Source organism: Cyprinodon variegatus, unplaced genomic scaffold (genome assembly GCF_000732505.1).
Source record: "Cyprinodon variegatus isolate N-32 unplaced genomic scaffold, C_variegatus-1.0 Scaffold602, whole genome shotgun sequence".
In the NCBI taxonomy this organism is placed as follows: Eukaryota; Metazoa; Chordata; class Actinopteri; order Cyprinodontiformes; family Cyprinodontidae; genus Cyprinodon; species Cyprinodon variegatus.
Window position 1 is genome coordinate 67,409 of NW_015151055.1, and position 14,715 is coordinate 82,123.

At 42.6% G+C, this 14,715-nt stretch overlaps 1 protein-coding gene across 1 annotated transcript in view; it reads left to right on the top strand.

Moving 5' to 3' along the window:
- Positions 1-2,271: 2,271 nt before the first annotated feature.
- The window catches only part of LOC107096147, a 162,730-nt gene continuing 150,286 nt past the window's right edge, over positions 2,272-14,715 (top strand). Inside the window, exon 1 of the mRNA XM_015392663.1 lies at positions 2,272-2,418. Coding sequence (XP_015248149.1) covers positions 2,385-2,418 — 34 coding nt within the window. The 5' untranslated portion in view covers positions 2,272-2,384. The remainder of the gene's footprint in view (positions 2,419-14,715) is intronic.

Consider the following 14,715-nt stretch of genomic DNA (forward strand, 5'->3'; position numbering starts at 1 on the left):
GACAGAAGATGATTATCCATGTGAGTCACGTACCTGGTTGAATAGTTCAGTCCATCTCCTTAGAGCGAGGTGGGATCCAGCCGACGACATGTGGCAGGAACCGTCCAGAGTCAACCAGATACAGCCGCTCCAGAGAACAGGCAGGGATCCGAACCGGTTTAGAACAGGACGGTTCTGAGATCCAGGAGTCCAAAGCCCGGTGAGGGGCTGCGATCAGAGCAGGAACAACCAGGTCCAGGGTTCCAGGAATCCACAAAGTTCAGGCAGAAACATTCAGAATGAAACAGGCAAGCTCAGTAGTTGAGAGGCAGAACAGGGCAGGATATCTGGAAAACTACAGTATGTTAAAACTAGCTCCTCCACAGAGTCAGAACAGGAACAGGTCATGCTCAGTAGCTATGATCAGGAAAACTCTCACCAGTAGCCTCTGAGAACATAAACTGAGGCAATGGGGCGAGCTTCAGCACTCCTGTGCGTGACCACCTGGTCATGCTTCTGGTCCCTGTCAGACTCTGAACCCTCCTGGGAGCCTGTGGATGCCTGGAAGTCTGGATCCTGCCACCTGTTTCTGTTCCTGCCTGATCTGGATCCGGTTCGGTCTGTTCCTGCCTGATCTGGATCCCTGATCAGGATCAGCTTCCTGCAACTCCTCCGGAGCTGCAGCATCGGGGACACTCTGGGTGACGGGAGCTGCGTCAGCTGTCAGCCCATCGGCTGGATTGCACCCCTCTCAAGGGGTCTGGACTGAACTGCTAAACCGGGTAAGTGACTCACTGAGAACATTTTCTTCAGTCAGATGATCATGTCTGAGATTGGGCGGTGCCCCGCCCCCCCTCCTGCAGTGTCCGTGAGCCTCAGCTCCACCTCAGTTTTTGTTTTATTTTAATAAACTTTATGAACTTTCCTACTGACTGTCTCTCCTTGAATACTGGGTCCATCTGTCCTCGTTTCATGACACCGATAGCTGGGACTGAGCCTCATAAAAAGCAGCAGGAGCAGGTGGATCAGATGAATGATAATTGGTAGCCCAGCAGAGTTAGACAGGTGAATGAAATGTGCAAAGCCCCCAGAACAAGGATCAAGACAGTTTTTAGCCTGGTTTGTTTTTTTGTTGTTGTTTTTTTCAGTTTCCATTCACATATTGATCATGAGTGTTATGAAAAGTGCTTATAACTAAAAGTTAGCATTTGTAATTACAGTAAAACATTCAAGGTTTTGTTTAGTGTTTCAATTGTATTAACTGGTAGTGGAGGTATGTTTGACTGGGATTAAACTAAAATGTTTGTATTTATGGTTCTAGTAACACACCCCCCCACGCCCCACATGGTCATAAGAAAATAATCAGCCCATGCAACATCAGATGCAAACATCTCTGGGTGGCTGTTCAAAAATAACAGAAGTTTTGCATTGCAGTCCATTACAATCCCAGCTGTAGGATCATGGCATCTCAGCACAGAGACTAATGAAACAAATCTGACATCAGACCATGTCTGCCAGTCATCAATAGGAAGCTGAAACAGAAACCACCCATACAGCAGAACAGAAGACCTCACCTGTTCAGCCAGGCCAACTATTCCCTCTAACGACCCCCCTTTCAGAGACATAGACAGGTATGGGGCATTGCAGGCTAACAAAGAAGCCAAACGACCCCCATTCCAAAGGGGGGGACCCGTTCATCCGTTTCTATTTGCATGTTTTCTAAACTAAAACCAGGCTTTGTTGGGCTGCTGGATAAAACCTGGAACTAAACGCTATTTCTGACATTTTGGATTGAAAAATCTTCCTGGATGGAAGAGAAACGTCTTCAGACTTGGAAACAAAGTCCAGAGGATTGATTTTATTTTTTTTACTTTTGTGGAAAACCATCCACCGCCCACAGGTCATGCTGTCCTGGGTTCTGGTCCAAGAAAAGCAACAGTGTTTTTTTTTTATTATTATTGTAGGCCTACTTATATACAGTGTTTTTTTTTATAACAGAAGGGACACGATTTTAAATAAAGTCTAAAGCTGATCACAAAGATGAAGATATGAATTAAACATGATGAGCAGAGCTGGAGACTTTACGCAGCTGCAAAAGTCACTCTCCCATTTTGTCCTCTAAGTCAGAGCACGGAGAGAGAAGGAGGGAGGAGAAGGAGGGAGGAGAGGGAGGGAGGAGAGGGAGGCAGGGAGGGAGTGTAGTGAGAGTCTCGGACTGGTTAGCCTACCTATCCACTAGGAGGAGAGGAGAGGCAGCAGAGCAGCAGCCAAACAATAAACAGCTACTACTACAAACCAGCGGCGGAGTTCACGGCGCAAGAAATAAGAATAAAATCAGGACTAATATCAGCAGATAAGTGAGAGAAAACGCCATTGCCTTCGGTGGGGAGTGAAGTCACACAGCCATGTATCTGAACAGGGAAGAAGATCCCAGCAAAGGTAAGGAGATCCTGTCAGCAACTGCTGGTGTGTTCAGCAATCAGTCTGACACTTTGAAGGTGTTTCATCTGTGAAGGCGCCTCCTCTGCTGGAGGTGACTCCTAACAAGGTGTCCTCCTCTCTCCTGCACGGACAGCGCATGGTGCTGAAAAGTGTGGGCTGTCATTATGTAATATCCATTCCGTTAATTGCCTCCTTGGAGGATGCTTATCTGTAACACGGATCCCGCTTCTCGCTTCTTTTCTAAACCAATCCATGGTGAACGCGCTCCTAAGCGCTTCCACTCGGCTCGTGCGCGAATGTTCAAGTGTGCACAGTTTGAATTGGTCATTCTGTGGACATTTAGGGCAGCATACCCCAAGGTCAAAGCCTGGAGCTGCAAAGAAGGAAACCTATTGGTCTAAATAGGTGATTATCTTCCGCGCTCTGCAGCATCTTGGATAAAATAAAAAGAGGCATCTTTCTGCTTATAGGGAGAAAACACTGCCGCATTGAGAGGAGAAAGGAGGAATATTCCTCCTAATATCTCCCACGTGTTTTTGAGGCGTGATTCCCCCCCTCTCCCCACGGATGCTCATAACGCACTCCTCTCTCCGCTGCTGCTTCCCCCCCTCCCAGCAGAAATAACTCTCCCGGTCTGGGAGGTGATGCTAATTACCACCTAAATCTTCAGGTTGTACAAGAATAACACCTGCTGCTCCTGGGGACCGGTACAGGAGGAGGTGAAGGAGGTGAGGCTGGTGCAAGAGGTGGAGTAGGAGGAGCCCTATTTTGTTCAGGTCCCCCCTCCTGATGTGAAACGTGATCAACTCGCATATGGACCACAACACTGCATGGCTGAGAGAGGGAAGCAGCAGCAGATGCTGCTGCTGATGCTGCTGATGCTGCTGATGGTGGTTGGAGACCTAAAGCAGTAAAAATCTCTGGAGAGAAAGAAATAAGAACAAAAAACACGAGTTTACGGTCACTTCTATGTTATAAACATCCTGTCTTCTGTCCTATCAGTATATCAAGCATTAAAGCCGTAGGGAAATCAAATTTAAATGTCAAATCATTCTGACTTAAACATGTATATTAATGTACTCTTTATCAGACCATATTGTTCCAAAATGTAGAAAATTAAAATCTGTGTTTTTTCCGTTATCTTCTGCAGGCCAGTTAGTTCTACGTCAGCCTGAACACCTAAAGTCGGCCAATCATATATCAGCGGTCATCTGTCAATCAAATGTTTTCAGTCATAGCATCTTGATTCATGTGTCGCAGCTAATATACGCAACGGTTGAAACCAGAATCCTTTCCTTTCCCAGTGAGTTGCGTCCCAGTGTTCACGGGGATGGACGTCTGTGTCTTCGGCAGGCGTAGAGCTAACACTAAGTTGCTAACTGGTTAGCTAGATGCTTCCGACAAACTGGCCACAATCAAACTGGCGAACCTTCCGCCACAACAATCCCAGCAGCCGGGAAACACTCGGGAGAATTCGGAAATTCAACCGGTGGAACAGCCGCTTCCCTACGACTTTAATCCTTGGCGGCAAAAACTCCACAAGCTTTCAGATGGATTACTCTCCACATGGACATGACCGCTGCAGACATGTTGGCCGTCCATTCATGATGCTTTGGCCGTTGCGTCACATCCCAGTGGTTATCGTTGATATCAGGATCTGAACTGACCTTCAAAATGAAACTTTGAGATGTTTGAGCTTTGACACAGTGAATCATTCATCCTGCTGGAGGTAGTGATCGAAAAATATGCTACAATAGGAAGGATATGGAGATTTTAATGTGGTGTTTTAATATTTTCATGGGATCCTGAAAGAACTGCAGTTCTTTGAACTTAATGCTATTAGCTCCTTCTACATTACTGGCAGCTTGATCCAAACCCTCAGCATCTCCTGAAGTCGAATATTATTGTTTTGAAGCAGACTGTTGTCCGTTCTAAGGCCCTCTAGCTCTTCCACTTCCGCTGCCTTTCATGATTCATCATTCTCATGAATGACTTTCTTTACTGAGGAACTAAGTTCATGAGATTAGCTTATTTGTTGTTGAAGGATTTAAAAAATTAAACAAACGTAGGAGTTTTCAGTTTTAGGAGGTATGAACTTTCCCAGCATGTTCCCTTTGGATTAAAGAAAAACGCTCTGCTTTTGATCATTAACTGCTTAATTAGTCCATCCATCCATTTTCCTTCATGCTTTATCCCAGCTGGGGTGGTGAGGGCTGCTGGTGCCCATCTAGAGCTGCCTACGGGTGAGAGGCGGGGTCCAGTCCATGGCGGGGAGACAGACAACCATTCACACTCACACCTAAGGAGGATTTAGAGAAGCCAATTAACCTAACAGTCCCATTTTGAATTGTGGGAGGAAGCTGGAGTACCTGAAGAGAACCCATGCATGCTGGGAGAACATGCAAATATGGAGTTAGCATGTTCTCCCTGAGCATGCGTGGGTTTTCTCCGGGTACTCCAGCTTCCTCCCACAATTCAAAACATGACTGTCAGGGAGAACATGCAAAAAATGTTCTCCCTGAGAATATGCAAGGACCCCTGGAATCGAACCCGGAACCTTCTTGCTGTAAGGCACCCTTGCGACCCACTGAGCAGCCCAGTTAATCACCTGATCATTTTTTTTCATTGATCTTTTTATCTCTTGCCTCTTGCTGTTCCAAGCTGTTCTGATCCTGCAGTTAATTCTCGGCTGATTTAACATGAATGTTGTTCTGGCTATAGCTCGGCAATAAACCAGATATTTACCGTTACTGGCAGTCACTACGATAACTATCGATAGTTTTCTCATGTCGGTAAAAGAAATAATCGTAACTCTGCTGTTTTTCCTGTGTGTGAGGGACCTAAAGGCAGCGCTATGGGGATCCGCCTCACGGTGGGGCCCCTGGCAGCCATTAGAACGCGCCAAAGGCGGCGTTCTGCGGCATGCATGGCATCAGCAAATCCTTCCCCGCACAGTCTGTACTGAAACTGGAATTTCGATTACAATGTAAATTGGAGTTGGCAATAAAGAAATTGATTGATTAATTGATTGATTGATTGAATGATTGATTGACACGGCAGCTTGGGCGTAATCACATGACTCCACCGATCCAATCAGAAGCCTAAACAAAGAGTACGGCGAATGACCCCAGTGAAAAAGCCGCTAACAAAACTGTAAAGATTACATCAGCAGTGGCTGCTGATGACATCACATCCTGTGGAACTGAGCGAGAGCAGAGATGAAGCCAAGCGCAGAGAAGAAGTGGAGAGCGCGTTGTCAGAGTTGGGCGTGCAGCAGACGGGTTTTAAACCAGGGCGTGTGAGTTTAAACCGTGCACATTGTTCTCACTGCATGCTCAGATCGGCACCAAAACTACACCATAGATGTTGATCAAAAGAACAGGAAATGAAAAGTTAGTCTGAAAACGTGGCGACTTCCCAAAGTAGCGCATCCGACCTCCACCACCTGCAGCTCCGCCGCGCTGTGGAGCTCAAAGATCTGCAAAAGGCTCCATTACCTTTGAGCAGAAATGTTTTTCTCCTGTTTAATGAGACATTGTTGAATGTTTAAACCTGAATGGCTACAAGACTTTAATATTTAATTGAAAGTTATTCTGTAATGTGATTTATTCAATAAATACATAATAAATGGGTCGGTTGCATTTCCTGCACATGCCTTTATTTCTGATAGAGGAGGCGGAGCTTTTATCCTTATGGAGGTAAAACTTTATGGTGAAATTGATTTGAGGTCATATCAGCCCTAAACTCGGCTCTACTTTTAAGATCATTCTGACATCATGATTCAAACGACCACAAAGACTGTATAGACCATTTAAACCAGTGATAAAGTTTGAACATTTTGTCTTAAATTAAAATCTTAACATATTAAGTTATTCCTTATATCCGTGTTCTTTCAGGAGACTGAACTTTAACCTTTGTCTTGTTGACCTGAGAGGTCTACCTGGAGAGCCTGAAGATAAATACATCCAGAGTTTTTCAATGAGCATTTGATCGTGATGTTCATATTTTCTTCAGTAAATTATGAGGTTTATTCACATATTGTTTCACGCAGAGTAAATTATTCAATGAAGCTGGAGACAAAAGCCTCTTTTTGATTGACACGTTCACAGAGTACTCCATAGATGAGTGGGTTACATTACAATAGCTGGATCCTTTACTCCGTTTTTAGAGAACTGAGTTATTTTCACCTCATCAGACGATCTTCACTGGTTTAAACTGGTGGATTTTCAGCTGAAGCCAACTGCAGTGTTTTTTTGTCTCTATAAATCCTCTTTCCCACTGGATTTAGTGGGTTGATGGTTTTTTTTCAAACACGGGTCGATCCGCTAACAACCAGCATTTGGGACGCTTCCCACTGTGTCTGTCCCCCTACTGGCAAACTGCAGGGCCTCTGTCCCGCCCGCGCTGCATGTTGGGGGGGTCGTCACACTGGGTTTAACATTGATGATGTCACCGGTGCAACAGAAACCAGGAACGTAAGGCCCAATCCCCCCGGAGCCGGGCTGTTTGAAGGAGATTTTAACGCGGGACGCATGCCGAGTCCCCGGGTCAATCAGCTGGTTCGGGTTCCACTGCCATTAAAATCTGATATTTTGCAGGTTAAACATGTTTTTCAGCCAAGAGGTTTGATAGTTGACTTCTATGTTTTAGTAATTACTGTAATTTTTACCTCAAGCTCTTGGCTCTTGCTTGTGTAAAAGTGAGCATACTGGAAATGCTAACATCATTAAATTAGCCTTATTGATGAATTCAAAAATCTAACTCAAGCTTTTGACCAAAGTACTCTGAGAGTCCTTCCTTATGTGTAGACATGGAAAGTGTAGAAGGCGAGTACGGACTCGTGTTCTCACCAAGTCTGTTCCTGAGAAGAACCCAGGAAAGTCTGGACTCTGGGAGAACAGGAGCACGCAGGATTAATCTGGGTCAACTGGAACAGACGCGTACTGATGACATCACCACATTCAAAGCTCGTCTGGAGCTGCATTCACCTCCTGCTATTAATAGTCTCTAGATAATAATTATGACTTTTTTTATTTAGTGGAGGAATAATAATGAGCACAGTTAGATAAACACAAATTAAATGAACATTTGGCCAAATAGAACAAAAAACTCGCCATCAGAGGCAGCGGTCCATCACACACGGCTATGCAGAGAGGGCTACTGCAGACGGGCTAACGTTAGCCCCTGGCCGCTGCAGACGAGCTAACGTTAGCCCCGGCCGCTTCAGACGGGCTAACGTTAGCCCCTGGCCGCTGCAGACGAGCTAATGTTAGCCCCGGCCGCTGCAGACGGGCTCACATTAGTAATAAAGAATTCCTACATTGACATTTCGCAGTGAATTACTTTCTATTTCCTAACGTTAGACCCAATGTCAGCGTCTAACTCAGTCAATGTCTTCCAGTCAGTCTGAGAGAGCCAGACTAATGTTAGTCTGCAGACTAAACTATAGGATCCATCGGCTATAGATGGATTTATTGCTTAGTTCATCCACTGACTGGGAAATGACCAGTGGAACGTCTTCCTGCAGACATAAAACTGCTGGTTTTAGCAGCTAAATGCTGAACAGGGAGGCATTATCACTGCGCATCTCCCTGGGAGAGGGGAGTACCAAGATGGTGGACGGCGGCTTCACTTTTTTCAGGCAATCAGCAATGCAGTGAATAAATAGAGATCAGTGTTCCTGACCAATACTGATCTCACCAAAAAAAATCTAAATGCATAACTTAATAAATATAAAAAAGGCCTTAGAATAGTTTTACTCTAACAGGTTATTTATACATGATGACAGTCAGAAATATGCCCAGTATTTAGTATTTATCCATTTAGTGTCAGAATAATCTTATGAACTGTTGATTATTATTATTTACTTTGTATGATAAATATAATCTTAACATTTCATTGTTGAATTCGGGCCTCCCTGCTTTGTGTTTTCAGCCACTGATGTTGCAGAATTAAATAGGTTTGGAAATATAAAGAATCAATAGACCTACCTGACCAAGATTGTATTTTTATAAGATCAGTATTTGCTGGAATTAAACAGCTTAGAACGGTGAACGCTGTTGCTTTCTACATGATTTTATGCCTGTTTTTCCATTTTAACAACCTGCTGCAGGTGGAAAGAGGAGAAAGGAGGCAGGTGTCATCACCCTGTAGGTATGCTGCTTTCAGTGGAAGGTTAATCTTCTTAAAGGACGAGGTGTTTCATACTTTCTTTAAACCTTCTTTTGTTGATGGATTTTAATTAACTTGAAATTGTACAACAGTTTCTATTAGGAGGCGTAACCACTGCGGGCAGAGGGTCTGGTTTGGAGAAATGTTATAAGATGGTTGAGTTTTTTTCTCTGGGAACTTTTGTCTTAAATGAAGTGCAGTTTATTGCAGGTAAACTCAAACGTTTTTTCTATCTGAAAACAATAACTCTACGCATGGCTTCATCCTTTATGCATTTTATCTTCTTGTGCTATCAGAGTTTATGCATTAAGGAAAACATACTTTAGCTTTATTTACTGGGTGGTTATGCATTATATCTGGCAGCTCCTCAGTCTACGGCTAGAATGTGATTTATTTTAATACCATCAGGTTTAATATTGATCTAGGTTGATGCTTTATTTGGTTTGGGGCCAGATTCCAAACCTCTGGTCGAGGCCTGCAGTCTAAATGACGAATACTTGGCATGCAGGAGCTGTACCAACCAGAACAAGAGACTGGTTGTTTATTCTGGCATTTCTAACTTATTTGCAAGTCTGAAAATATTACGCATCCCATAAAGGAGATAATGAATACTTAATGACCGCTGTCTGCTTTTTTTTCCTTAGAACACACTTGTGGTTCTAGCCTTTATTTGTGTAGCTCTATCTCTGTCCCCTGCAGGGTGGTGGTCAGAGCAGCAGCCGCCATTATCCTTGTTTACTCTCTTTATTTTCTTTCTGATGAAAAGTAATTCTGGCTCTGTGCTGCTATTTTTACTGTGTTGATTTTCTGTACAAATGTTTTCTAGAGCAATTTTTGCCATTAAGTCTTTTTCACTTAGAAATACTTTATGGTCAGAGCTTCTGTGATCAGCTGGACGGCGCCATTCGCTGTTTCTGCTCTAACTTTATCACAGAAGGTCATGGAGGGCTGAAATGATTAATTTGATTAATCAGATTAATAAATGATTGAAATAATAATTAACTAATTAATTGATCGTTAACTGGAGTAAAGAGGCTGTAAACATGCTTTTAGCTGACAGAGCGACCAACAGAGCAGGAATTATATCAAGATTGCAAAAAAGTATTTGAAAATTTTACATTTAAGACATTTTTTCATCTGTCAATCTGCTCTATTTAGAACTCCTGAACTGGAAAAGTTTTTGTTTCACCTGGTTTAATTTTGTAAAAAATCTTCTTTAAGGAACCTTTGGCCATCTGATTATTAATCGATCAATCGAACAGATAATCGACAGGTTAATTGATTTACAAACTAATCATTAGTTGCAGCATTCTTACATGGAAAGTACTCTCTGTCCATCTGTTTCTCTCTCCAGTCCAGATGTTATTAGTTTTCTGACTCTTTTGTAGAGAAAGTGCTCCTGGCTCATGGAGTCTGGGTTCGACTGTCTCTCTCCTCTTCATGGACAGAGCCGTTTCTGCCTTTGACTTTGTTTAGTCTTCATATTTCTATAATAAGCAGTAGGCAACTACTAGTGCTTCTTTAGCTCTATTTATGTCTAAAGCTGCAGATGGAGCTATTATTGCCATAAACACTTTGTACTCTTTCCCACCAAAGAAGCTCCTAGCTGCTGTACCTGGCAGAGCTTCTGGTTCTATTAACTTTGAACGCTTTATTGTTTCTCTGTTTTTAGAAGGAACTGCACTGTTTCCACATAGTTGCTCAGGATGGTGTAGAGAAAACGGCGTGATGCAATCTGCATTCATTTCTATGACATCACATCAGGAACTGCATTTATCTGTGTTGTTTTATACCGTAAATCCTCTAATATAGGCCGGGGTCTTTATTTCACTCAGGTGCATCTTGGTCCAGGTCATTATTGGAAGGAGCCAGAATTAAAGGCAGGCCTCTATTTCTATTTGATCAAACAGACGACCAGTGGAATGAATAAAAAACAGATTTTGTGTCTCTTTCAACCGATAAAATACTAGGTTCATTTATTGAAAAAGTAAAGTTACCATAGCGATATACAGAACATTATTCAGACATTTTCCAGCAGGTGCTATTTTTCTGCACGGCAATACGAAAAAAAAAAGACACAGAATGGATTCTTGGCCAAACTGACTTACAAAACAAAGTAAAAAAAAAATAAAAAACTGTTCTTCCATCACAGCGAAATGTTATTTGAGGCAGGCTGAGTGGAAGCAGGCTACCAGTATCGTATATTTTAAGGGAAAATCAGAACAACGAAGGCCAAAGAAATTCTGTCATTTTAACGCTGCCTGGTTACCAGCAGACCTACCGGTGATCACATGGCTTTCAGATCAGAACGATTGTCTGGCTGGTTATCCTCCTGCAGCAGTGTGTCGCAGTGAGCTAGACGCAGACATTTTTGATTTATGCTCAATATTAAAGCGTGGTCTGCGCTACACGCTGTGGGTCTAGATACGGCCGAGGCGGTGAGGGAGTGGGGGAGAGTAGTCAGACAACGGAGGGACATGATGGTGGAAAAGAGCCGAGATCCAGGTGGAAAAAGGGTCCCAGCGTTCTCGCGCACCTCGCTCTTCTAGCTGGTCAAACTTTCAATCCTGTCTCCTGTCTGCGGCACTGTCTGCGCTAACGATGGGACTTCCCATGCTAACGGCTTGGATTCATTAGCAAACACTGCCCCCCTGTGGTACTTGCATGTTACTATCACAAGTTGTTGAGGACTGCCCAGGAACATCGTTATAAGAGTCCGGCCATTATTTACCTCTGCGGACAGCCAGACGGGTCATTATTAGAGGATTTACGGTATTTACGGGTCGCTTCTTGTTTAAAAGAATCCTATAAAATGATTTTAATGTAATGGAATTAGATGGAAGAAAAACAGTCTCATTGGAATCTGCCTTTTTTTGTACGTCGAACACTGAATTTTATCTGGTGAAAATTTACCTGCAAAACATTCAACTGTAAATGTGTTGCAGTCGAGCAGCTTCTGGCCAATGAAATGAGCTCATTTGGTCACATGACACAACAGTTGGGCGTAGCTTTGTTCCCAACTAAATGAAACTGAATGTTTAGTTTTTCCTCTTAAAATAGATATGATTACAAAACGTCGGGTAGCTGCTAATGGACGGCCATTAGAGTTTCTCATCTAATGGGACTGAGTGAAAGAACTGAGCCGATCACAGCTGATAACACCTGTCCACCAAGGCGCTAGGTTTGATCCGGAAGAAACGGCTGGCAGGAAACTGTTTTTTTTTTCTGAATTTATTGTGTAAAAAAAAAAAAACAGTGTTTAAAATTCGGCGTACAAAAAAAGCAGATTCCAGTGACTGTTTTTCTTCCATAGAATTGATACAGATTTTTAATGAATTGCTTTCCGTATCCCTGGATATGAATTTGATCTGTTGTTGTTATAAAAAGATGAGATTTGTGCGTAACTGATATTATATGATGAAACTAAATTGGTTTGGTCAGTTCAGTTTAGTGAATCCAGTTCAATGATATGATACGATAGACGGTAAACCCGTGGATCAATGCAGGCAGTTACCTGGCCCTTAATTAGAGGGTCCTATATACACCCGGGGATTCTACTCTCTACTGTGTGTTTCTGTAAATTGGGCATCAAAGGATTTTAACTGCAGAGGAAATGAAATAGAAAGGAGCAGATTGGTGGGGAGTCTTTAACATGGTATGAAGTGTGAGTGTCAGCGGCAGACGGAGAGCTTTGTTATTATTGCCCTGTAGAAATTGATGATGTCCCTCTACTTCATGGCTGTTTTACTAATGTGGAATGGGAAATTATTTTGGGGCAATTGCTCTGGTCGTCTTGTAACGTCCACGGCTCTTAGGGCAGGATGAATTGAAACAGAGCTGGATGGCGAGAGAAAAAGGTATCTGGCTCTGCAGCTGCGCTCAACAAGTCTCTTCTTCTTTGATCAAAGCTTGAAAGGAGGATTAGCTGGGCTCTGAGTTCATGACTCTGTATTATATTCTTTATGGCACAAAGCAGCTGGGAGCCATCCTGTTGTCCTGTCCTGCTTTATTTATATCAGATGGAAAGCCTAGATTGGAAACACCCCCCCTCCCCCGCACATTATATCAGGAAACACAACAACTCTGGAAGAAATAAAAAAAAAGTGTCCTTTGATTGAAAATCTTTTTTATCTGAAGTTTATTTCCCTCAATTAAATGATTAACGGCTCATATTGGGCTTACAGATGTGTACAGCTGTGGGAAAATCTGCAGGACTGCAGGAGTCAGAGGAACGGTCTACGACGGAGGGCAATTAGTTGCTTTTGTAGGAACACCTGCAACGAAATGTTGGTTTGAACCTGCTGTGTTTGGAGACCCCCCCCCCCCCACTGCACAGGCAAACTGAATCGCATTTCATCCGTTTGACTGTTTTCTAATGAGGAACTTGCAGCTTTTTGGACATTTTAGGCCACTTCATTTTCAAATGACTCATTACATTAAATAAAATAAAAGATATGTCCTAAAATAAAGCAATGTAGTTTTTTTTTTTTTTTGCTTTTGATTTATGCCATAAAACAATATTATGATCAATTCGGTAAAATAAATTTTGCTTTGTAAATTTTGAATGGCTGCTGTGTAAAGAGGCAGAATGGAGTTTGCTAATGATACTGCCACCTGTGGCGAAAACACAGAACTGCATCACTCTTCTGCTCCTTCTCGTAGCTCATGATACGTTTTTTTTATTCCACCTTACGTGGAGTTTCCATCGGTGTCAGAGTTGGATGCTGTTCGCCTCTGAGTATCCACAAAGTCCATCTTAAATATAACGATTACATTTTTCACTATCGTTGATGCCTTTAAGATGGACGCACTTCACATCATATCTGTCGAACAATGTGGGAACTTCTGACCCGCAGTTATTTCAGGTAAACAGCTTGATAGACGCATCGGCGCTGAGCTACTGAGGAGTCAATCTGCTCATCAGACTATATTTCAGTCAGAAAGCATTAAATAAAAAGACAATTTTAAAGATATTTTTCATAAAAAACTTTCCTAAACTCTCTTTAAGGGTGAGTGAAAGAGTTCCCCCACCGGACTGTTTAGTTTCTATATAAAGCAAAAACATGGGTCCAATAAAACTTTGTGCCTAAATCACAATCTGAAGATTTATTTCATCTAAAAAAGTTTAAATTCTTGTACATTTTTCCTCAGTTCAAATGATGCACCTCATTATGTTGGTAAATCCCATGAAAGCTCTCCAGAATACAATTCATGTCCATCAAACAGTGAGAAAGTGGCGATCATTAAAGCAGACATGTTGATCTTAGTGCTGCAGTTATTTTTACAGTGTTGTCTTCTCCCAGCTGACTGAAGGGGGGGGGGTCCTTCACTTCTCCTTTCTCTGCCAGCTTCCGTCTCCTTTCTCCTCCAAGTCTCGGGGAGAGGAGGAAAAAGGGTCATGTCGGTTAACGTTAACCAGCTACAGGAGGAAAGATAGAAAGTTAAAGCTAGAAATGCATATAATAGAGTGGCTGTGAACATGGAAAAATGAGATGGAGAGAATAAGTGGGACAGGCGGACGGGAGAACAAGCCCTGGAGTGCTAGCAAGTCAAGGTCACACAGAGGATAGATAGCCTGTGTGGAGAAGGAATAGTGCTGAGATGGAGGGACAGTAGAGGAATAATAGAGCGGTGAGGGACAGCTGACTGCTTTAGTCTGGGAGGACAGGGATTAGGAAGAAAACAGCAAAACCACAAGAAAGTTAATCTGACAGAGAAATGCATAAATTCAATGAAACGCTCAGAAAATTTTTCCAGTTAATCATAGCGTCCACAAAGTTTTAGGTTTGACTTCGTTATGATTTGCTTCTCTAGATATAAACATGAACGTGAAACAGAAACTGATTTAACCGCACTTCAAAAACGGGAAACACAGGAAAACATGAAGCAAAGTTTTTAGGGATGCAGGATATAATCGGCCCCGCTGAATATCGGACATCAGCCACCCCACCGATATTTAACCCGTTATTTTATCAGCTTCTGAGTTTCTAAAGTCTAAAAAATAAATAAAAATACTACTTCTTCTTCTTCCTCAAAAACTTTTTTACAGACTTAAAAACTTCTAAAGAAAAAATATTGTTACATTAAAATATCCCAATATCTTCATATGCTGATATATTGCCA